Source organism: Orbicella franksi, chromosome 4, assembly GCF_964199315.1.
Source record: "Orbicella franksi chromosome 4, jaOrbFran1.1, whole genome shotgun sequence".
NCBI lineage: Eukaryota > Metazoa > Cnidaria > Anthozoa > Scleractinia > Merulinidae > Orbicella > Orbicella franksi.
Window position 1 is genome coordinate 10,513,426 of NC_138148.1, and position 23,875 is coordinate 10,537,300.

At 37.8% G+C, this 23,875-nt stretch overlaps 3 protein-coding genes across 6 annotated transcripts in view; all 3 read left to right on the top strand.

The window, feature by feature from the left end:
* The first annotated feature begins 862 nt into the window (after window positions 1–862).
* LOC145484631 (mitochondrial basic amino acids transporter-like) lies at window positions 863–6,996 on the top strand. Its single transcript, XM_081463232.1, has 4 exons — window positions 863–1,083; window positions 1,189–1,232; window positions 1,413–1,490; window positions 3,377–6,996. Exons 1-4 carry the CDS (start codon window positions 1,050–1,052, stop codon window positions 4,073–4,075), a joined length of 855 nt encoding a protein of 284 aa, XP_081319358.1. The 5' UTR covers window positions 863–1,049; the 3' UTR covers window positions 4,076–6,996.
* Window positions 6,997–9,135: 2,139 nt separating this feature from the next.
* Window positions 9,136–16,775, top strand: LOC145484620 (uncharacterized). 3 transcript variants are annotated; one of them, XM_081463221.1, is made up of 6 exons: window positions 9,136–9,628; window positions 9,764–9,899; window positions 12,255–12,315; window positions 12,984–13,076; window positions 13,921–13,986; window positions 14,827–16,775. In XM_081463221.1, exons 1-6 carry the CDS (start codon window positions 9,190–9,192, stop codon window positions 15,001–15,003), a joined length of 972 nt encoding a protein of 323 aa, XP_081319347.1. In that variant the 5' UTR covers window positions 9,136–9,189; the 3' UTR covers window positions 15,004–16,775. The 3 variants fall into 3 exon arrangements, with proteins under 3 accessions (XP_081319347.1, XP_081319348.1, XP_081319349.1); XM_081463222.1 differs by having other exon boundaries at window positions 9,137–9,550; XM_081463223.1 differs by having other exon boundaries at window positions 9,138–9,445.
* Window positions 16,776–16,888: 113 nt separating this feature from the next.
* LOC145484613 (mitochondrial import inner membrane translocase subunit TIM50-like) overlaps window positions 16,889–23,875 on the top strand; it is a 20,931-nt gene continuing 13,944 nt past the window's right edge. For both annotated transcript variants that reach the window (XM_081463210.1, XM_081463211.1), the window contains exons 1-4: window positions 16,889–19,337; window positions 21,461–21,486; window positions 22,284–22,305; window positions 22,414–22,472. In XM_081463210.1, coding sequence (XP_081319336.1) covers window positions 19,064–19,337; window positions 21,461–21,486; window positions 22,284–22,305; window positions 22,414–22,472 — 381 coding nt within the window. In that variant the 5' untranslated portion in view covers window positions 16,889–19,063. The remainder of the gene's footprint in view (window positions 19,338–21,460; window positions 21,487–22,283; window positions 22,306–22,413; window positions 22,473–23,875) is intronic.

The following is a 23,875-nucleotide window of genomic DNA, read 5'->3' on the forward strand; positions in this document are numbered from 1 at the left end:
AATTTTTGAACTCTCGGTATTCCCGGCCCAGGGTACGAAGTTGGAATATATTTTTAATACCAGAATATGGAAAGGTTTACGACCAACAATTTATTCTTACAGCAAATCTAGCGAAAGCAAGTGGCCGGAATACACGAGCGGTTGTAATAGAGAGCAAAAGTTTTACTTAACCAATCTCATTTTCATTTTGCATAGACTCCAGGGAGCCGGTCTCTTTTCTTAAGCCTCACCAGCGACGCAAGCATAAGCATAAGCATAAAAGAAGCTTGTGCGCTAGTGAGGACGGCTGCGACATAATCATGAGCATAAGCATAAGAATATCAAAACTTTGCGATCTTGACCCTTATGTCGCTATTGTGTCCAGTCAGGACATGTTGAATTGGCATAAGCATACTTATGCTCATGTCGCAGCCGACCTCACTAGCGCATAAGCTTCTTATGCATATGTTTATGCTTAATACTTAATGCTTGCAAGTGAGCAGCGGGCTTTTTACAGACGAGTCTTTATCCGTGAACACGAACTGGACGAAAGAGGGTTGGGGCGAGACGAGAATCCGAAGCGTTTCGTCATGATTTCGAGGCCTTCAGCAGTCACGGAAGTCGATGTTACTAAACTGAAGTTTTCAACATTCTTAGGAAACAGTGTTCAAAATAAGAGAGCAATTGAGATAATCCTCTCCTTTTCACTTTTATCTTCAACTTTTATGCAGATCTTTTAAAACTTGGTGGGTTTTAGGATGTAAAACAAATCTCCCACCCATACCATTCCCCATCTCAGACTACGTTAACCGTGCCCGACTGGCACGGGCGAATGATTGGCTCATTACTCACGTGTTACTCACGTGGAATCCGAGTGCATTCTTTACTTATTGTGTTTTTCGTTCGTTGCGAAATGAAGAGACTGAGAGATTTTACAAACTTATGTCTATGTGGCATGCATACATTTGTCAACGTTTTGGTACGATGCCAGTAGTTGTAGCGAGAGCGGAAGGGAGGTTGTCGCATACTCGTCACTTGTCAAGCTAAATTGCCGTCTAGTGTTGTTTCTAATGGCACTAGACTTCGTAGCAGGATGTCTTGGAGGTTTGATCGATCATGTAGCTAGAATGTATGTTTAGATTGTTAACTCACCACAGGGGATATAAACATAATGGTGTAAATTGTAACATGCGGTGTTTTTTTCTTCAGGATTGTCTGGTATAGTAGTGGGGCATCCTTTCGATACCGTCAAGGTAAGTTATACTTACATTTCAAGGAGATAGCGATTAAAATTCCATGTTCGTGATCAGACAACTTTCCGCTACGCACAAAGGCACGAGCTTGTAAGTTGTATTCCGCGTTTACCGGTGTCTTTAGGTCATTTGATCTTCAAAATGACACCAATTTACTGAGTTGTTGTTATTTTCTCTTAGGTTCGCCTTCAGACTCAAGTAACCAAGCGATACACAGGGACGTTCAATTGTTTTACTCAGATAATAAAACATGAAACGGTGAGGTGACGCCAAACAACAGACATTTCAAAATATTGTAGACAGAACGACATAATAGTTGTCTCATATCTTGTGTTGTTATATTGGGTAGCCCTACATGCCATTGAGTTTTGTATTTTTGCTAAAGAGAGCAACATGAATGAAGGAGCTGACTTGTCTTCGGACCTAAAATTGTTTCTAGTGATTAAACTTTGATTAACATTCAATTTCTGCAAATCAAGCAGACAGGTAGTTTGTAAGGCGTGAAACTACCGGATGCCTTGCCTGATTGCTGGTGCCTTAATGTTTTTTTTTTTTTAGAGGTATTCCTACAGGTCAATAAGTTTTGAGACTTGGCAAATTGTCAGAAGCTTTCCACCAAAGGGGCACTATTCAGGTCAGGGTGATTTTGCTGCAATTTTAGGCCAAAACTTTGCTAAAATTATGACTGAGTACTGCCACTTGCACACAAAATACTCCCAGAACGCCGAAATAAAGATATGAAGTGAGTTGTTGATGGAAGAGCTAACTGTAATTGTTTTTATTGATTTTTCGTCAACATTCCTATTCCAACAGAGTTTGAAACAGTCAGCCAACATTTCCAAAATACCAAAAGTTTTCAAGTCAAATCACTATATTTGGAACCTCTTGTAACTGAGCACCTCTCATAAGCGACCGCAACCACTTCTAGAGCTAAAAGTTTGGAATTTTCTTTTGCTTTTAACCTCCTGTAAGTGACCACCTGACAAATAATAAAGGGAAAATTGGATAATAAGTTGTAATAACATTATTACATTTCCTGGATAGTACACTATGGAAAATTCTCTATGAAAAGTAACAGATTTTTTTCAGAATTGATTTTTCACTTGAATAAAACATTTAAAACAGTCTCTGCAGCTATCTTATACCAATAAGGCAAAATTTTGAACCAATATAGTGTAAGCCATTGTAAGCGACGACCTCCTGTAGGCTCACGGGAAGTTCAACTGTAGTTCAGTCATAATTATTTTTGAAGCATGAGAAGTTTTCAGATTCTCCTTCGAGGGTGTAAACGAGATTTTGTAAGATGTTATTTTGCATTCTTTCAGTTTTCTATAGCACATAACATAGTGCCAAAATAAGATTAAAAAAAAAGGAAACAAACTGACACAGAGAGATTTTGTAAAAACACCTTGTCTTTCTGTAATCCCATATTTACTCTTTTGCCAAAAAAATCAAGGTTAGAAAATATTTGTTAAAATTGCCTACAGCTGGACAGATGTTGTGAACATATCATCTCTTTACTGTTCTTCTTACATTTCTTGTAGTACAGGCTTGGATTATTCAACTGTTTTCCTCTCAGTGGGTTCAATTCAATTCTTTATTTACACTTTGAAAGTCCTTTACACACATTCTATATGGTAAAGTAATGAAAATAATAAAAATATTAAGTAAATTAAGGTGCAAAGAAATGAAAGTCATATGTGAGGGTTGACCAAAGTAGAGCTTTGTGGTTGGACACCGCCATGATCAAGTAAATGGCAGCATAAAAAATTCAGCTAAGCTAGACCTACATACATCACATTTCAACATGCAATACACTACATTTACACTTGTACAGCTTCAGAATCAAACAGCCAAATTAAACATAGCAGCAGCAAAATCAGGTTTGATTATTAAGAGGGTGGCATTTGTACACTTTCTTAAAGATATTTTTCAGTAGGTACTTAATTCTGAGGGGTTTAGATTCCCAAATTTTTGAACCAGAAAACTTATCATTTCTGTACACTAGATTACAGTTATAATGATTTTATATTGAAAAGGTTGATCTTGGCCACTCTGTTTTTATCAAAGGGTTGACTTCTGGTCATATTTTACTTATTGACACTTTTATGTTTCTCGTGCCATTTATTTTTCTCTTGTTACAGGTGTTTGGTTTGTACAAAGGCATGCTTTCTCCAATGGCTGGGGTAGGCCTCATAAATGCTATCCTATTTGGAGTCCAGGGTAATCTATCTCGTCTGCTGGAGCCAGGGTTATCCAGTCAGTGCATCGCTGGAGGAATTGCAGGTGCTGTTCAGTCAATTGTGTGCTGTCCAATGGAATTAGCAAAAACTCGTGTGCAAGTTCAAAGCTCTGCTAAGAAAGAATACCAAGGTTCGTTTGATTGCTTGCTAAAAATCTACCAACAACATGGTGTTAATGGCTGTTACAAGGGGATGACCTTAACACTACTGCGAGAAACCCCTGCCTTTGCTATCTACTTTGGAACATTCGAGTTATTTTGCCACACACTGACACCTGAAGGAGATAGCATAGATTGTATTGGACCTCTGGCCATACTGATGGCAGGCGGATTGAGTGGAATTTCCTCATGGGTTGTTACTTACCCAATAGATGTTGTGAAGTCAAGATTACAGGCAGATGAAATTGGAAGGAAGCGTAAATATCATGGCATGTTGGATTGTGTTCGTAAAACTTACAGAAGTGGTGGTTTGAGTGCATTCTCGCATGGGCTAACTGCAACAATTCTTAGGGCTTTCCCAACCAATGCAGCGACCTTCGCAACTGTTACAGTAACTCTTAGACTTGCTAGAAACCGTGAGAAACAACTCGAATTTGCTTAGTACCGATAATCAATTATTTCATGACTGTACCAATTTGTCGAATAGTTTGTGGGTTGCCTTGTTGAACTGGGGGCTAATGAGATCAATACAACACTATGCTGTGTTTGAGCATCGCTGGTTAGATACACAAACTAGGCAAATAATGTTTATATCTGAGCAAAGCAAGAAATTGAAGGGTGGGACAATGTGGAGTGGGTGGGATTTAAACACAAAATGATAAAATAGCCAAATAGCACTACAGGAAATGTCAATGTGTCTGTAAGGTTTATTCTTATAATTGTCATTACTGAGAGCTTACCACTCTCAAGTCAGTGATATTTAGGCTCGCCTGAGTACTTTTTAGTAGTGGAGTACTATTAGGCTAACAGTAGTGCCATTTCTCCTTTTTGTCATTTTGTATTTTAAACATGCCCATGTGGAGGCTTTCAATGCAAGGGCTAGTACCCTGGATTCTAGAACTGGGTGTTTTTACACTTTAGAAACTTTTACACTTTAGAAACTTCTTAAAATAGTTAATAGCATTATCAATCTTTCAATGCTAACCTTGTAGCCTGAGACACTGTAAAAGATATGAAATTATTTGCAGTTAGGGAGCTATCCTTCTGTATTTTTGGTTTGGATTATTCTACTTATATATTACATCTATAGCTAGTGTAGCAGCATAAATTTAAGAAACACAGCTGGTCCATTTTTGTTCAAGAAATCCACACAGTGGCTTAAAAAAAATAAGTACAAAGAACTTCTTGGTTTGAACAAACAATGCGTGTTGAATCACACAAGGTAGGATGTAAAGAATATTTTGTTAAGATAATTTACCTTACATGTACAATGTAATTTTCCAAAGGGTGAAAACATACATTTATTTCAGGTTTGTAGGACTAAGATGGGGTATTCACATTTTTAGCAGGTTATCCAACTTGCACTCCATTTGTTTGGGTGTTAAGTTTTATTAAAATATAACAATCCACACATGGTGGGGATATAACTTTAATTTGCCATGAGATATCTGCTCATTTTGTATTGAGTTGTACTGAGGTTTAATTTTATTTATTGTATAAAAATTTATTTTGTAACTAAACATAGTAATATATTTATCAATTTATTGCATACCTGGTTATCTCACTGATGAAGTGCCCAGGAGTAAAAAGTCACACTATTTTACTGGTTACTAACAAGTAAGTTGTGATTTTAGAGCAAAAAGTTACTTTAGGCAAGCACATAACTGCCTCAGGCAAACTAAATTATCAGTGAAGTTTATCAGCAGTAGATGTACAAAAAAGAAGACTCTAGTCATAAAACGCACAAATATATGACTAATGATATGAATGCTTGTAACTGTAAACCAATATATTTATTCTTCAGGTAGTCATATATTTTGTTTGAGCAATAAGTGCACAAAATTATGTACTTAAGATCTGCTCATATTGTGGTAACATTTTGGTATATGAAACACCTCATTTCCCAAAATGACCCTGCTTTCAAATTCTCGAGAAAGTTTATGTTAAGTTCACCTCTAAACCTTGTGTTATTTTGATTTGATCTGACGTGAAACGTTCGTTTTAATTAAAATATTGAAAACTTCACATTCATTTTTCTCGCACAGGGTCAGCTTGAGAGCTTAAGTCTCGATACGTTCTTCATAACTGAATTGTATTCAAGATGTTACCCTACTGTGAGTTTTTTTGGTAACTTTATTTTGTGCTTTTATTGCTTGAATGTTAAGTGCAATTTGTCTTATGTGTTTTTAGTTTGTTTAGCGGTAAATATGTTTTGTGGCTGTTAAAATTTTGTAGGTTTTTTCGGTGTACAAGTGCAAATGATGTAAGGAGTGTTTGCCTGTGAGAAATGTATTATGGTACAAAACAAAAGAAGAAATAAATGAATTTTAGCAATGTGACTGATTGATCTGATGAATTCTCAGTGTTCATTGTGGTAGTGTAATTAAGAGAAGCAGATAGGTGGAAAAGGTTGTTGTTATTCATCCTGGTAGGTGCAATAATAAAGTGTATTATTGTTTGTCTCACGATGCCTGAATAGTCACTTGAGATGTAGATCGCGACGTTTCGACTGCTTACTGCCAGTCTTACTCAGGCGATAAGGTCGACTGATTGCACGGTATCATTTATATCACAAAGGTCGGCTGTGATTGGTTCATTTCGATTCTCTTATTCCATTGTTCCGGCGAGTAGCTGTTCCCTCAGCGGTCCGCTGTTGTACCGTTGTGTATTTTGATCGTGGGCATCCATGCTTCAAGAATTTCATTTTCACTATCCCTGTTGATGTTATTAGGGTGAAGTCTTGTGTGAATAGCTTCCTAAACCCTATGTGTGTACCAGTGAGGATCTCGATCAATAAACTTGACCTCATTCCAGATAGGATAGTGGCCGGTCTCCTGGGCGTGTTCAGAAACGGCGGAGTTCTGGGTACCGGCGAGTCGTAAATCCCTGTCGTGTTCTTTGATCCTCTCCTGCATAGATCTCCCGGTTTCCCCGATGTAGACTTTGCCGCACTCACAGGGAATCCGGTCTGTAGACAACACCATCCTGTTTAGCCGGGTTGACGGTGTCCTTTGGTTGCACTAAGTGTGACCGAAGTGTGGTGTCGGACTTAAAGACGGTGCGAATGCCTTGTTGTTCTAGGCAGCGGCGGAGAGACTCCGAAGCTCCTTGGACATAAGGTAAAAATGACGGCGGTGGATTTAAATTCCGCCACGGGCTCTCTTCTTAGGGTTGTTCGTGCCTTTGTGATCTTCTGTACAAAAGAGGACGGATATCCGTTAGAAACAAGTACAGATGACAGATGTTTCTTCTCTCCAGCGATTACTGGTGGTTTGGTCACGAGACGTTTAGCCCGGTCGTACAGACATTTCACAATACCGCGCTTTACTGACTGAGGGTGGTGTGAATCATACGCTAGGGTGACTGATCGGAACTTATCATAATAATAAATAATAATAATAATAATAATAATAATAATAATAATAATAATAACGAATCTTTAGACAGGATTAACCCATCAGTACTATAAAGTACTGTTATCAAAGGGGTCCTGTAAGATTTAAAAATTTAAAAATTTAAAAAAGGTAAAAAGTTAACAAGGCAAAACTAGTACATTGGGAAACATATAAAAACTCACGATTAAAAATTACAAATAAAAATGTTCGTTGGCCTTTTGCCTAAATAAAAGCCTAGAGTTCAGAGTTCTTATGTCCGCCGGTAAACTGTTAAAAATTGAAGCCCCTAAAAACGAAAAACTCCGACGGCCAAACTCCAAGTTCATTTTCGGCAGTTCGATCGAGGAAAATCTATTTCTTGTGTTGACATTGTGACTTACCCTTGTAAAATAGTTCTTAAAAGGCGTGCATACATTTCCAATTAGACAATCAAAAACATACACACAGACTTTTCTTTTCAAATAACTGTCAACTGATGGAATACGAATGTCAGTCTTGTTTTGCAGACCTGAGGAAATGCAGCTTAGTCCACGATGTTCGAGCTAGCATTGAGCAACTAGGAGTATTTCTATCTCCCCGGATGGGATGCTAGTCCAGAATTTGCAGGGTTACCCCCTAGCACTAAATCACCTAATTTATTTATACACCTGGACAGAGAAAGGCATGAGAATTGTGTCTTGCCCAAGAACATTATGTGATGGCTCAAACCCAGACTGCTCTATCCACAGTCCAGCATACTAACAGTAACATTAGGCTCTCTCAGGGAACATAATGGGGCCAGCTCTCTAAAACGGCCAGCATTTTTTCTCTTGATCATTTTTTGTGCTGCTCCATACGGTGAACTCTTTTTTAAAGTTCTTGTGCCCACCTCTCCACAATGGCCAGTTAGATCTGTCCTAATGTGCCATTTATAGAGGTTCAGCTATTGCCCCAGGAATGCTTCTGTCTTCTCTGAGACCTCTTGAGGGTGAGGCATTTCATATCTGCAACCTCGTTCTCAGGGCTTTTCCCTTGGAGATTGGAAGGGGCGATCTCTAAGAAAATGGGCAAAAAGGCTTAACGAGTTGCTTGTTCCTTAGAATTATGTTGGAAAAAGTGTTAACTCAGTGGACAAAACCTCCCGTTTGAGCCTAAGATCTTTGCCGGTAGCACGCTTCTTGGATATCCCGACTGTCTCTTTTTGACGTGCACATTTTCCAGTCGCCGATGCGAGGGGCGTTCTGACATCCCTTCTTAGAAAACCCCTCCGTGGCTGTTGATACTGGGTATGAGTCCGACTGTCCTACTGTAAAAAACGAAGCGGCCCTATAGTTAACCTCGTAAGGCTGATTAGTATGGTCGATGAAACTGTGACGAGTGACAAATAAGGAAATAATTCACGCGCATTTTGTCAAAATTCTAATAATTTGTTTTAGGCTCGGAAAATTATTAGAATTTTGACAAAACGAAAGTGAAATTATTTCCTAATTTCACGAGTATGCCATTTGATTATCTTTTCTTTAGGTGACAAGTTACACCTACAATCATGGGTTTATGACTTGTTTGTATCGGGAAATTTTGCGCCAAACGTTGCCATGGCAATTTGGTGATATCAGGAGTGAAATTATAAATTAACGCTGAAATTTCACCTATGATATTACATGGCGAATTTCAGCCCAGAATAAAGTTTCAATCATGGGGAACGCGTTTTCAATAACTTAATGTCGAGTAGTGGGTAAAAAACCGGCAAACTGATAGGAGGAGCGATTGAGACAGAAGTGAGATGATAAAACAAATGGCTGAATATATATGTTTGTCTGATTTTTCGTTTCGTCCTGATTTATAACCCTCTATATCCCGAGGAGCTGGAAATTGCTTTGTCGCGATGGTTTTGCCTTCTTGAATTATTCCCTATGTGATCATGTTGTCGCATGTTTGTTGGATATAACTTTCCCTTCACAGAAAAACGTTTCCAGCAAATTTCCTATTTTCTCGAGAAAACATCTGTTTCCCGCGACTTCTAAGGGTTTTGTCAATTCTGATTGGTTACTACAACTGGCTGTTCCGAATACTGATTGGCTCGGCTGAAACAGTTACCACGTGGTCTGTTCGACTTCAAAGTGAGGTTGATATTTTCAGTTGACAGTGAGCACCCCCTGCGAAGGTAGCTTCGGGCGCCAACATGGCCGACTTACCCTCTGGTGTGGCCGAAGTCGAAGTTGAGGTGGAAACTATGGTTGAACCTCAACAAGAGGTTCAAATTGAGACGCAGCCCATGATAGCCCTTCAGCCTCTGACTGAGCCTGAGAACGAAGAAATCGTGGTGCAAACGACGGAGGAAGTTATCGAGGAGTCAAAACACGCCATAGTTGAAGAAGTGTCCATTTCCACGACGCCTTCAAGCAAACAGAGAAGAAGCAGAGGAAACAGGACTAAAGGTCTGGGAAGATCGGGAAAGGGTCATGTTAACTCTACTACATCGAGTGCGTCAAACGCCTCGAACAGTGAGAGAGGGGGTGGTAATGGAGATACTGAACGCTCAGGTACGCGCAAATGGGAACAAAAGCAAGTACAAATAAAGACTCTTGAAGGCGAATTCGCCGTGACAATGTGGGCGTCGGGTACGTTTTTTTAAAATGGGCGCCCTTACTTTTCAGATTAAGTTGGTTTTAAGAGTTAAGCAGTACTGCAACGCAGGAAAATCTGATGTTTTCATTTGTGTTTCTTCTCTTGTGCGTGATATGGTGACGGTCTAGAAGAGAAAAAAGCTCAACAAGAAGAGTTGAATCAAGCTCCCGACTTCACCGAGTACATGACAGGAAAAAAGATCCCTCCTGGTGGCCTTCCTGGGATTGATTTAAGTGATCCGAAACAGTTAGCGGAGTTTGCAAGGTAAGGTGACTTTTCGACCAGTTTGGCAGCCATATTGAAATCCCATGACAAACAGCAGCCTTTGTTCACAACCAAAATGGCGGACTTCATCATGGCCGCCGCTCTTCGGTGCAAAGTGGTAATTTTGAATTTTTCGATGCCATAGTTTTCACTATATAGTGAATAAATCAGTATAAATCAACATAACACGAAGTCACGGATTTTTTGCGTACAATATTTAAGTTCTTTACCCCATGAAACATTAGAAATAGAATTTTGCACTTTTTCCGACAAACAAAAGGTTGTCTTCCGCTACGAAATTAGGCAGTGTACTGTCGAGCGTCGGCTGTTTGAACAAATACTGATTTCGTTCGCAAGTCGTTGCACTAAAATGTATCTATTAACGTCGTCATACTCGCAATTCTCGTGTTGATTTTCGTATTTTTCACAGCAGTTGAAAATCTCAATGTTCATGTGATCTTACATTTTTTCTGTGTGTGTGTGCGTGTGTGTTTTTTTTTTGGAGGGGGGGGGAATGCAGCAAGCAAGAACAACAGCATAAATGAAGCAATGGACATTGATCACTACTTGTTGGGAGTGTTTGATTTTAGGTTGCACAAAAGTCTAATGTACAACAATTTTGAACATTTGAAATGTAGTAACACTACTCTCAAGCTGTGTGCTATGTCCTATTTCCTGGTTTACCTGTTGTTGTACTGTGGTAAATCTCAATGATATGGAGCCTTTACTTTGCAGACAAGGCAGAAAGTTCGTTTTGAAGGTGCACAAATATGTTATCATCATGTCTGCAAATACGAGAAGCAAAAAAGAAAAATCAAAACGGGGCAGCGAAAAAACCCCAGAAGATGCAATATTTTGTGGAAGCATGAATTGTCCACTGTCATTTATTGCTTCCATTCCTTTAAAACTCTGATGACAAAATTCTCACTGTACAGATAATGGCAGATGCCACTTACAGCTTATTAGCATATTACATTAAACAGGGAATACATTTTAGTTAACATTTCATAACAAAAGTGTTGTTTGTTCATAACTTCAAAAAAATGCCTTTCCCTCTTCCTTATAAGACAGGGCATACACTTGCACGGGAAAAAAGCCTCTCTCTCTTATAAAGTATGAAGGCTAGTCTTTTCAAGTTTGTTTTGGCTGTGGTATGATTTGTCTTATGTTACCTGACCAGGTTGTTTTAGATGCACATTTTGGTTATATGCCCTTGAAAAAATTTCCTTGTATCAACTTGTGTCATCTGCAACGAATAAACTCTTCCCTAAAAAGTTGATTTTTAGTTATCAAGCTGTTTACTTATCCTTCTATTTCCAAATTTAGTGGTTGGCATAAGTGCTGTCATCTGATCCCTTTGCAGTGGTACAATTAGAGTATGAGCTCACGATTTCTATGAGGTGATAGTTGATTCGGCCTTTGGCCTCATCAACTATCACCTCATAGAAATCGATAGGGAATAATCTAATCGTTTTACTAGAATTCTAACTGAAATTTGCTTTAAATAACCATTCCAATTATTTCTAGTCTTGGGATTAAACTTCACACTTTGGAAAATTCGCGAGGACTGAATTGTCAATTTGACATTTGCAGGTCTTGCAGTTGTGTACGCACAATTATCAGTTTCTTTCAAAAAAGTTCTATTTTTTTATCTCAAGAAACCACGTATATTCTTCTTTTAGTCTTCTCAGGAATTTTATTATCCATTTGTTTCACAACATTATTTCAAATTTTGGAGAAATGAGGAAACGTTGACCACACCAAGCCACTGCACGCTAATGGCTGATAGTGTGCAATGACTCAGCCAATCAGATTGCAGCATTTGCATTAGTGTTCAAGTAGAATTCTACTAATAAAAGAGATTCAGGGGTGTTAGTGCCGAATACAGTGTCAGTGAAATCAAGAGGTTCTTTCTTTTTTTTAAATGCATAATAAGAAATTTTGTCCAAGCTGTGGACCGTCAATGAGAACAAAGTACTAAGTACATAGTACTTTGCAGATATGCTGTTAAATGTTATTGTCATTCAAAATCACTCTGAAATCCATCTATACCTCCCTGCTCTGAAGACAAAAATTTGCTTGTGTTGATGATAATAAAAGAGCACCAGAATACAAAAGTGATTATTTTACATTTTTTCTAAAAAGCTGTGAAGTTACTGCTAAAATGAAAGGTGAGAGCAATGATGAAAATGCACCATTTGTGAAAAGCACTTTGAGGTCTACGAGCCTCTCTGTTAGCTTCTCTTTCAGAGGCAGACTTGTTATTTAGACGCACAAGTAGTTTTCTAAAAAGGAAAACAAGGAGAGAATCATAAATTGACGTGAGCAGATTAACAAAGTTTCAATTTCTCGTAGAATGAGGCCCAAGAAAATGAAGGAAGAAGAGGGAGCCAGAACAATAGCTTGTCCTCATAAAGTAAGCTGCTGTCGTCATAGTTAATAGAGGGGTATGGGTATGAAACTCCACAAAGTTCATTGTTGTATGTTTTTGTTCACTTTTTTTGCCTCGACCGTGCGCAAAACTCAGTAGTTGTTTACTCCATACAGTGTATGAGTGCAATACAAAAGATTGTGCATGGTCATGGACCTTCCAACATAAATCTTGGCATCTTTGTTCGCTCCTTTGATGTTTGCAGGGCTTCATAACCAGTCCCCTCTATTAACTATCCCGTCATCTTTTCTCTTTTTCATAAGTTACAAAGAGAGGCTATAGATTTTATATTTGTATTTGATTTTACGAAGGGGTATGTTTATTCTGATTTAGCAGCATTTTTTTATCAGTTTGTACTTTCGTACATTATGCTACTGTTTGGTTGTGTAAAATGCTTCTGCAATTATCATTTTAGGGAAGTCTCTGTTTATTTTGGTGTCCTTTCACTAACAACTTTATTGAAAATTGTTTTAAACTTGTCTGTTATTAATCAGTTTTATGTCTACTTTCTGGTTTTGACCCAGATGTTCTCAGGATGAATTTCTAAACGTGAGAATTTAATAACAATTGACTGGTATCCTGTTTGAGTTCTTTTCACCATTTTCGAAACGTCAGTATATTGAATTACATTTTGTTTTTCTTTGCTTTTGCAGGGTTGTACCAAGATGTTTCGAGATAATTCAGCAATGCGAAAACACTTACATACACACGGACCACGAGTGCATGTCTGCGCTGAATGTGGCAAGGTAAGAATCTCTGAAATTACTAATTTTTTAGAATCCATTGGAGTCTTCCTCATCATAGATCCTCTTGGGTTTTGTGTGACCTCTGTGGTGTTTTCATTCTTGGGAAACTATTCTTTTAAAGTTTCTCTTGATTTGAAGACACATGCACCATAAATCCTCTATAAGCCCCTCTCTGTAATAAGCCCCCCTTGTCCCTTGTTCTGAGGAACAAAGTTATTAAGCCCCCCTCCCCTTCCCCCTTATTCCACACAGTCAAGTTGATAAATGATAGACTGTATTTGAAATGTAATCACGACTGTAACACTTCATGTGGACTGATCCAGAATAACCTATTCAAGGTTCCCAGAAGAATAAAAATGTTAAAAATAACTTGTATACGTATAATATTGCTCAAATCTCCATATTAGTCATTGCCCTGGTCCAAAACAGGAAGTAGGTAAGCATAATCGTAATCTGTTTCTTAAGCTTCTGTTTCGCTAGAAATTAAATAAGCCCCCCCTCTCTCATAACCCCCCCCCCCCCCCCGTCAAAAGTGCTTAAAATGAATAAGCCCCTCCCTGGGTGGCTAAATAGAGGATTTACGGTAGTTTTGAGCATCCCAGAAAAAAAGGTCTTCCCTAAACTGCTGTTACTAGTGGTAAGATTCAGTGCTTTAAGTAAGTTTGTAGGTTCAGGATGGTTAGAAAGTTTAGAAGTAGGTGGTTTAATTGTTAAAGCAGGTAGCTGATTTTGCCTTCCTTTCTAAAGGATCAGGGGAGTAGCCAGCTGAGATAAGTATATGATGACAGCAACTTTGTATGAGTTGTATTTTTGATTCCTTTTTTCCTCAATTTCCATTTTTCAGGCGTTTGTGGAGAGTTCAAAATTAAAGAGACATCAGCTTGTTCATACCGGTGAAAAACCATTCCAGGCAAGTGTTTTTATTGTCTAACTTTTTAACAATATCTTGTGTAAAGTCAGGCAAGATTTATAAATTAGCTAGATAATCCAAACTGCCAGTGTTTGAGGTACATTTTAGTAACATATAGTGATTTCTGAGCTGTTTGGACAGAATATTGGGGGTAACAGGCCATGAACAAGCTTCCCATCCAGAGGAGTAGCGATAGTTTTGGCCACTTTACCTGACAGAAACTGGAGTTATGTGTCTGGTTAAAGAAGCTTTGTTTACGATATTTGCCTCATTAGTTTTAGCGATACAGTTTCTGATAGAGCTGCAAGAACATTAGTTCTGCATATTGTCAGGGCGTAGCATGAATAATTGTCCTAAGGAATTTGTGCACAGTGTCTTGGATACCTTCTGTGCGACACAGGTTTCAAAACTCAAAAATTGACAAAAATGTATGAGCTCATTAGCGCTTTTGTCACCCAGAAGTTTTGCAGTTTTTGAAAGCCAATTTCTCCTTTAATATTACACCCAAAGAGCCAACAATTTTACCAATTACTAAGTTTCACAAGCTCTTTAAATGTTTGTAGTCCATTCATGTCTAGCTTGATGCCTTCTTTGTGCAAAGTCGTATGTCAATGTGGAAAAAATGTAAACAATGATATCAGCAAAGGTTGGCCTAGGGATCACTCTCTGGTTCCTCTGATGAATTAGTGTAAATAAATAATTATATGTTGTGGGTTACCAGGGATGAGCAAGCCTTCTTCATGGACAAGTAGCAATGCATGATCTCTAGGAATGAAACAGATAATATGTTTACCCATCATGATTATTGTTGTAAAACATCATATTGCTTTTTCTCAACAGTGTACATTTGAAGGCTGTGGCAAGAGATTTTCTTTGGATTTCAACCTTCGCACCCACGTTCGCATTCACACTGGTGACAGGCCATATGTTTGTCCTTTCGACTCCTGTAATAAAAGGTTTGCACAGTCGACAAACCTCAAGTCTCACATCTTGACGCATGCTAAAGGAGGGAAGTAAGATGCTATTCTCAACGACTTTGACAAAATTGTGTACAGATTTTCAAGGATGGAACTTTTTTGAGTTCACTAAGAGATCAAGTGGCCTTGGTTCGGTCAGACTTTGCTAGAATTTCTAGATGTGGCATTGTACATTTTAAACTTGTATTCTTTCGAACAGTTCTTCCATACTTGCCGTACACAGTCTGACACAAATGTAACAAATGTGACATCCACTTGACTTCCTTCTGGTTTCCATTGCTAGAGAAAGTTATCTTTAGAGATTGGATGTTTGGGCAAGAAGGACAGTTAGTATCAGTGTGGAACTGGTTCTTAGAGGTCAACATATCAACTCAACAGGATAGATTTTAACCTGATCAGTCCAAGCTAGCAGGGTTTTAATTTATCTTTACTAGTTCATGGGCCTTGTTGTGTCATTTTTGTATAGATATGCAGTATTTTTTTTTCCTGTGATGTCATTTTCTTTCCTTGTGCCACTAAATTGTTGGATATGTATTTTAAGATAATAGGTTACCCATTTAAACCATTAAACAAACTTTGCGTAATCGAACATTTGTAAAAAGGAATCCAGAAAGCACTTATTTTAATCAAAGGGAAAAGCCATGGCTACTCTTTGTTTTATTCAAGGGAAGTTCTGAGGCAGAAATCCAAGCTTAAAAGATCGTTTTAACGTTATCTGACTAATCTGGCTTAATGTGTCTAGACTCTAGGCTGTAATGTTGTAAGAAGTGTCCTATGTAAATTTGTCTACACAACATTCAAGTTTTGCAGTTATAATGACAACATGTACGTAGTTTGACCAATCAGGCAGACAGCCCTTAAAAAGTGGAGACACTCACTTAGGACCAGATCAGAGATTTGAGCCATGAAATTTCATACCAGTGATCTTTGTCCTTCATTGGTTGTTACTTAGCGGTGCATTTTTACACACAAGAAACCAATCAAACACTGGAACTCTTTAGTGCTTTGCCATTATCATTATGTATTTATTGATTTGAATTTCATGTTGCTGTTATGAAGGTTTTCTTAATCAGGCTATTACATTAATGAAACGATAATGTACAGGCTGTGCTCCATCCCACTGCACATAGTCTATGAAGGACTTCAACTATAACTTGCAATATTTTACTGAAACATTGCCCTCAGCAAGAATTCACTCATTTTCCACAGGCATTTTTCCTGATATGTCCTTCATCAGTTCACACTTGAACCTTGCATAACAGTCTTACTGCTCATCTGGTACAAAACAGTATGTAATTCAGCAGTGTAGCATGATAAAGTATGGCCTGAATCTTATTTAATACGTTTTTAGAAGCTAAATTATTTACTGGTAGAATGTACAGTGTCAAATTGCTTAGAGTTGCCAAACTAAATTATGTCAAAATGAATCTAGGGAGACTACTTGGACCTCTTGTTTAAACAGTTGGGTCTTTGATATTGAATAGGCATCATTGTTTCCCTTGCAGCCTTACATTTAGGTAGGATTCAATAGCTGTTATTGCTGTTGAGTTTGTGGTCAATGTTTTAAAAGGCATGCAAATGAGTCGAAAGGATCAGTACAATGCAGAATTGACCCTTTTGCCTCATTTGTGTGTCAACCCGCTGATAAATGCAATAACAGCTATTATTTCCAAGATACATTTCTCATACAGCTGATGAAAGAGTTCGAAGTTAATTACCTAAGACAGTGATAGTGTCAGATTCTTGTTATTATACACTGTGTAACTTGCTATAATTGTTATTAGCCATGTAAATAAACAATTGACATCAGGAGTTGAGAGGTTAAAGTCATTTGGATATAAGTCCTTTTCAATATTAGATTTTAGTAGATTCTGTTCTATCATGTATTTGTAGTTACAAGTGTTTTGTTAAATGTAATAGAACGGTTTTGTTCATTGCGCGACGTCACTAGTTACATGTTCCTGTCATTTGAGGCAGTGTTTACATTGGGTGCAGTCTCAGGTTAATGTTGTGGAATGAGCTGCAAAAAAAGTAAAAAAAAAACAACAACAACAACAAAAACTAAAATGTTGAAATGATGTAATGTATCCCTTTTTCCGTCTTTATGTTATGGCAATATTTATCTGATTTCTTAGTTCCAGACGATAATCGATTTTGTAACTAAGCTTCACATGTTCAATCCTTCCCCTGTCTGAGAGACACATGAGTTTTGTACTGATAGTTTTGCTCATCAGCCGGAGGAGATCTTTCGTGTTTTGGATTTGTTACTTTAACAACGTATAAGGCAACACTACATGGATTTTAGTGGGAGGAATATTTCAGCTCAAATGTCAAATGTCTTTTAAGCAGGGAAAAGACTTGAGCGTGATAAAGAGAGGGGTACCATGTGACCAATTATTTATTTGATAGAGGCTCTAATTTTGCACCTACAGCTGTACTTCTGATTGTTCTAAAGAGGTATGGTTCTCAAAAAACGTACTTAGGTTATCTTCACTTAGTAAAACCCTGACCCCAAAAAATGAATGTGGTTTCAGGCTGAGATGCATCCGTGTATTGTAAATGTTGCTGCATGTTATCTCTAGTGTGTTAAAAAAAAATCTGTAAGCAACAAACTATTCTTAGGCTTGCAGATGCATTTTAACTTACAGTATTCACCTTGGAAAAAGCAAATTAAACGAACATACATTTACATAAAGCTCGTCTAGTGAAATGCAGTTATTCTAAGTTCTCAAATATTATTATGTTACCAAGTACAAGGTTGTATGATCGGCTCGCTTACTCGCCTAACTGTAGCATGTGGTGTAAAAGGTGATAACAAGTGCCTTCCTTTTTTCCAGTTTTGAACGTCAGTAGAACATTTGCCTTGTATTCACCTTCTGAATACAACTATCATGTTGTGACTACAACCACTTATTTCGGCATGAAAAAAAAACAAAACAAAACAAAAAAAAATACAATAGTATTAAAACATGACCCAAATTGCAGTTTTCATAACTGTAGAGGTGGGGTGGGGAAGTTAACCAGATTCCAAACCGGTCTGGGTATAGACATTTTCTGGAACATGGCAATGAAACTTTTAATCTGCCGTCATTGTCGTTAATTTCAGTGGAATCCTGATTTTCTAACCTCCTGATCATTTGAAGCAACTTTCTGCTGCCTTGCAAAAAAAAGTTAGAAGAAGTTTACCCTTGATTTCCATCACCCTCGGAGATTTATTTATGTATTTGTTTTTGTTTTTGTTTTTTAATTTTATTTAATTTTTTTTGGCGAAAAGGGATTCACTTAACCCCTAAACCTCTAGCTCATCTATATGATATTTTAGGGAGCGTGAGAAAAATCACTGGATGAGGATCAAAGTGGTAGGGAATGAGAGAAGGTAAAATCTGAAGTAGTGTGGGATCTCGTACAGTGCACCACATCAGGCACGTATAGATTTTCGGGGAGTGCACCCCCCTCAATGGATACCACCCAACATCTTGTAAGTTGCCATACTCTGCTTTGTCCCTGGCTGCAACTGTACCTCATTCAGTGTTTATGACGATTGTGGCTTAGATGGCTACTCTTGAGAGAACTTGTGAGATTTTCTTGGCAACGTTCAGAAACTTGGGAATACACTTCAACGCAAAGTAGATGGCCAGGACGGAGAGGTCAACTTCGCTTGCGCAACCATGCCATAGGCCCTTTGCAGCTAAGCCATCACGTGACCTATTTTTCATAAAATTATGGGCTATAACTTAATGAATGCCAGAAATGGAAAAAGCATGTCAAAAATATCAAAATGCCCAAGTTTGAGGCCCCCATCATTAAAGAAGGAGATTTTATGACGGTCCGAATTTTTAAAAAAATAAGATTTGTGTGGAAAAAGTTGCTGGAGAGCTAGATCTTGCTCTCCAGCAACATTTTGCATACAGATCCTCTAAATTTTCCGAAAATTCAAACTGTCGTATAAACTTACTCCTTAATTCCAGGGGCCTCAAACTTGGCCATTTAGGTATTTTCGATGCGCTCTTTCCATCTATCCCTCCTGGTAGATGGCGCAGCTTCTAGGGTGATTTGCATCACCGCTGACCATTTCACACAGTTTGCTCAAATATTTCATCATGGCGGTCGCAATGTCATCTACAGTTTCAGCTTGTTGCAGATGGTTCAGTTCCAGAATGTGCGGCAATACGTCTCTGATTACACCACTTGTACAATTTTCTTCTCTTTCCTGTACAAGAAGAACACTTCCAACGATCGCAAGACTTCCATTACGATGTCCACGTGCATTTTATTACGTGAAACCAAAAGAGAAGAAGGGTCCAAGTTTAAGGAGTTGGATATTATTTGGAGCTGGCTGTGTAGGATTCGTCACTGGAGCTGTGGTTTACCATGGTAAGAGATTCTGTAATCGATTATTCTTGTATTATTATATGATTTAGTTAGCGGGAAGTTTATTTCTCATTGTCCCTCGTTAAATACAATTCAATCCTAAGTTCTGGTTCACACATGGCCACGATTGTGTGCTTTACGCGCCTATCAATGTTAAAGACCCCCCTACTCAATTAACTCTGTAATATCGAAAAGTTACCAATACGTGAAATATTAGAAGTTATGAAAAGACTTGGACTTGCAAAGGGTCATTAACTAAATGCAGCCAATCAGAGTACTCTATGACATGATCGGGAAAAGTTTCTACAACTTTTTTCAATTATTATACATTGTAATCACCATCTGTCTTCTCATTGGCTAAAAGCCTACAGTTAATTCTGGGAAACAGCGCAACCTACAGATTATTCACTAATCTGCTAGCAGATTAGTGAATATTCTGTAGGTTGCATGTGCAATGCATGATTTTCAAGAGCAATGTCAAGTTCATGGACAGCGAAGTAAGAACATGGCTTGTCAAAAATAAGCTGCGTTCGGTGCAATAAGGCATTTGTCGTTATTTTCTTTCAAACAATGTATAATAAAACAATTATTAGGTTCGGTTTTTGTGACATCCAAAATAATCAGGGTCTCGGTTAGTGTTATCAGCCTCAGCCTTTGGCCTTGGCTGATAACACTTACGTCGACCTTGATTATTCCAGATATCACAAAAACCTCATCCAATATTATTGTTTATTATTGTAACCAGATAAAGTAAATATATTTTTTGAGTCAAATTAAAAACAGGCAAAAATTATAGAAGTTTTGCAATTAAATATTGAGCATTTGTTATTGGGGCTTAAAAAATGTCAAAATTTTCCTGCCAAAATTAATCTCCTCATACACGCCAAATAAGTGGAACATGTAACAGATTACTATAACTAGTCAGAATAATATCTCCAGAATTTTGACCAAATTTGGTCACAGTAATCATCTCACTGTACCTTTATTTGGTATGCTTTGGTTGCATATTGTTTGATATGTTTGATATCTTTCCATGGGTATTTTGGCTCAACAACATCTCACCAAAATATGAACCATGGCTCAGCCAAACTCACTGAAGAGGCTACTGAAGCGTACCGAAAAGATATAACTAACCAAGCTTGGTGACTCAGGATTATACTTGAACCTGTATGTTTTGGTGACAGTCCTGGTGACTTTGGTTAAGTCATGGCCCTTTTTTTGGTGTGACACAATTGAGCCATCATATCCATTGTGAAGCCTAACTAGCCTGATACACCACTGAACACTAAAAAACATTCTTTTAGTCTGTTCTTTTTCAATCATTACATCACATCAGTAATAAAACCTGTATTGACCAAGGTCACTTAAGACAGTATTTACAGCTATTTAAACCTGCCTTATACCTTTGAAATGCTTTGGTGGTAGGTTAGATTGGGTATTTTCATACCCAGATTTAGCCAAAATTCTGGTGACTTGATATTGAAGGAAATTAGGGTAGTAGACAAGTCTGACTGGCTAATTGTGTGTTTAGGTATGGTAATGAGAAAAAACAAAAAAGATGTAAAATGTAGTTTATAATATACCCCCCCAAAAATGGGAGAACTCTGAAAAACACCTTATAAAGTGCTCATGCATCAAGATTGAATAAGCAGGAAGGAAAACCGATTATAACTCTTCGAGCAGAATTCAAACCTGGGCCACATTGGTTGTACAGGAGGCAAGACTTAGTGCTCTCACCACTGAGCCATCCCTGCTCCCTAAAAATGTTGACTCTTGAGACCGTTATCCATATGTGTTGGACTCTAGTTTCCAGCTTAAAGGGGGTAGCAATATTCTCAGTCATCTTTTGATTCTTCTGAAGAAATATTGAATAAATCATTCAAAGAGAAACTTGTTTTGCCTGGGAGTTTGTGGTGACTTGATTCTTACTAACATAGATTTACCCTGTGTTACTCTAGCATCACAAATCAGGTGAAGCTGAAATACACCTGGTTGTTTATGCCATTAAAAGCACTTTAAAGTGTGGTAGATCAGGTCCTGTAGGCTTGTAAAGGCAGTAATTGTAATTGTTTGCCATTATATTTAATGTTTATGGATATTTGACAATGCCTAATTTTATTCCTTAGGCTGGCCAGAAAGTGGTCCAGATAGTGTAAGTATGGGTCTAATATCATTCAGCCAGTAGTTATTTATTGATATACAGTCAGGTATGATAAAGTTTTGACAAGTAATGACCTTCAAGAGTAGGGACTCTCCAAAGGTAGTTATATCCACAATCACGATCCTTCAAAAGCAACTCCCAAAATTAGCAACCCTTCATTAGGACCTCCACAGATGAGACACCTAGTTGTCTGCAATTATTTTGTTATCGACAACTAATTGTGTCTGATGTGAGCATTTTACACATTGGAGTGTTAATTGTTGATGTCTATGTCACGTCAGTGAGACTATAGGAACTAACATTCACTCTGCTTGCTCAAAACACAATATGCATGCTGAAATGTGTGTCATGTTTTGATAGTTGTCAACAACTACTTTAAACCAATGATTCCCACACACAGGAAAAACGGTTAACAACTAAAAAATTTAATGTTTAGTTGTTGACAATTCATCTCATACACTAACTGTTTTTGTTTTCGATAATATTTAGCTGTTGATAGCCAGTAGTTGTCAAAAACTAAGTGTCCTGTCTGTGGAGGGCCTCAGTAGTGATAAGAAAATTCTGGTAAAGCTGAAAGTAAAAAGGGTCATCATTTTAGGAACTTTACAAGAATGCAAGATTTCTCCCAACAAAATGCAACTATTTTTGAAATGTTTTTCAATCCTGGTAATAAAATTGGCTCCAATCCCCAGTAAAAAAAAAAAAAAGCCCAGCTCTCACATTTTATGACTACATGTATAAGTTTATTGTATGTGCACTCTGACTAGCATGCATTTTTCTCCTTGTAGGCAGAAGATTTATACAAGAATGGTAAGTTCGTTGTGTGCTTGAAGGAAATCTGCACTTTTTAAATAACCGCAAAATATTGTCAATTTTTGTGACTAGTATTATTCAACTATTGATAATGTTTTTATCCAGAGCCAGTACCTATGCAGTTTATCTACAGAACAAGAGACAAGGTTTGGGATTTTTATGAGGTAAGCATATTAATTGGGGCTTTTGACACAGTACAAGGTTTGACTAAAGTGCCGTCTGGTCGTCCGACACAGGTAGATTTTCCTAATGGGCTAGTAACTTTTCATACCCACTTGCCTGATGGGCAAGGACCTAGGCAAGTCACCTGCCAACTAAATTTTAAAAAGAGCAAACTAAGCCTTGCCCAGGGAAAGCAAAATTTGAGAGCTGCTTGTTCAAAGGGCAAGCTGGAATTCAAGTTTTTTTAAGCCCTGCAGTGCCTGTATATGGTTACAGCCTTCGTCCTTAACAAACCACAGAGAGTATAATTATTAGTCAAGTTATCATTGAATCATAAAGAATTATCTGATAAATTTGTTATTGCCACAGAGAACTTACAATGGGAATTTCATATAGTGTGATGGTCTGGGTGAGGGTAGTTCTGAAAAGAACTGTTGTTGGTGACTGACGTTTCGACAACCTGAGGGGAAGTCATCTTCAGAGTCAAGTGAATAATGTTTGTCAGTCGACGATGTTTTAAGTCTGGTCCATTGAATGTGATTGGTCAGTATAGCCATGATGGTATTGGCTGAAAGACTCGTGTAAAGTTTGTCATCAGTCATTGGTGGGTTTTGATCTGTCTATTGTTAGTCAAATTGGTCGGTTTTTGGTCCGTGTAATGTTAAGTCAGTCTGTTAGAAGTCCGTTTGTTGTTTTCTTTTCTGTCATGGATAAGTCATTTGTAAGGCGCCAGTAGTTGTTGACATCTGTCAAGAGGCGTTTGTTCTAGGTTAGTGTACCAGCTTTCTAGAGTCAGTCATTGAAAATAGTTTGTACTGTAGGTTAAGCACTGAGCAGAGTCCCAGTCAATGTTGTGGTTTGTAAGTTGATGATGTACAACAATGTGATTGTTGGCATCACGGACAATTACACTACACGAACTACTGATACTCCTGGATTCAAACCATTTACAATGGGAATTTCCAACTTATTCAACTGGTTGGTAATGATAAAATTGCTATTAGAGTTATTTAATGAATGACACCCCTCTCCCTTCCTCCACAATGCAGAATTCATTTTAAATGATAGCAACATGAAAGTAATATAACTAGTAGCATGGTAAGGAAGAAAAATCCCAGAGCATAAAGAAAGGAGTGTGGATACTCTATATGTATTGGATGGAAAGGTCACCAGTTAATTTTTGTGCTTTAGTTACACAACAACAACAACAACAACAACAACAAGAAGCTTTATTACCAAATAGAAAAAAAAGTTAAACTTTACAATATAATGTATTAATACAAAAAAGAGGTAATGTTTACTCAGGATGACTATAAAGCTAATCGAGCTGAGTAAAACTAAGTAGTGTTTAAGTATAGGAGGTAGGTTGGCACTAAAGCTTGATGAAAGCAATTAATTAGTCAAT

Excerpts from the sequence above, each read along its gene's own strand:
- LOC145484631 (XM_081463232.1), top strand. The coding sequence starts at position 1,050 with ATGGCACTAGACTTCGTAGCAGGATGTCTTGGAG. Across the intron at positions 1,084-1,188 it reads CGTAGCAGGATGTCTTGGAG|GATTGTCTGGTATAGTAGTG; the intron begins GTTTGATCGATC and ends TTTTTTCTTCAG. Across the intron at positions 1,233-1,412 it reads ATCCTTTCGATACCGTCAAG|GTTCGCCTTCAGACTCAAGT; the intron begins GTAAGTTATACT and ends ATTTTCTCTTAG.
- LOC145484620 (XM_081463221.1), top strand. The coding sequence starts at position 9,190 with ATGGCCGACTTACCCTCTGGTGTGGCCGAAGTCGAAGTTGAGGTGGAA. Across the intron at positions 9,629-9,763 it reads CGTGACAATGTGGGCGTCGG|AAGAGAAAAAAGCTCAACAA; the intron begins GTACGTTTTTTT and ends GTGACGGTCTAG. Across the intron at positions 13,987-14,826 it reads CCGGTGAAAAACCATTCCAG|TGTACATTTGAAGGCTGTGG; the intron begins GCAAGTGTTTTT and ends TTTTCTCAACAG.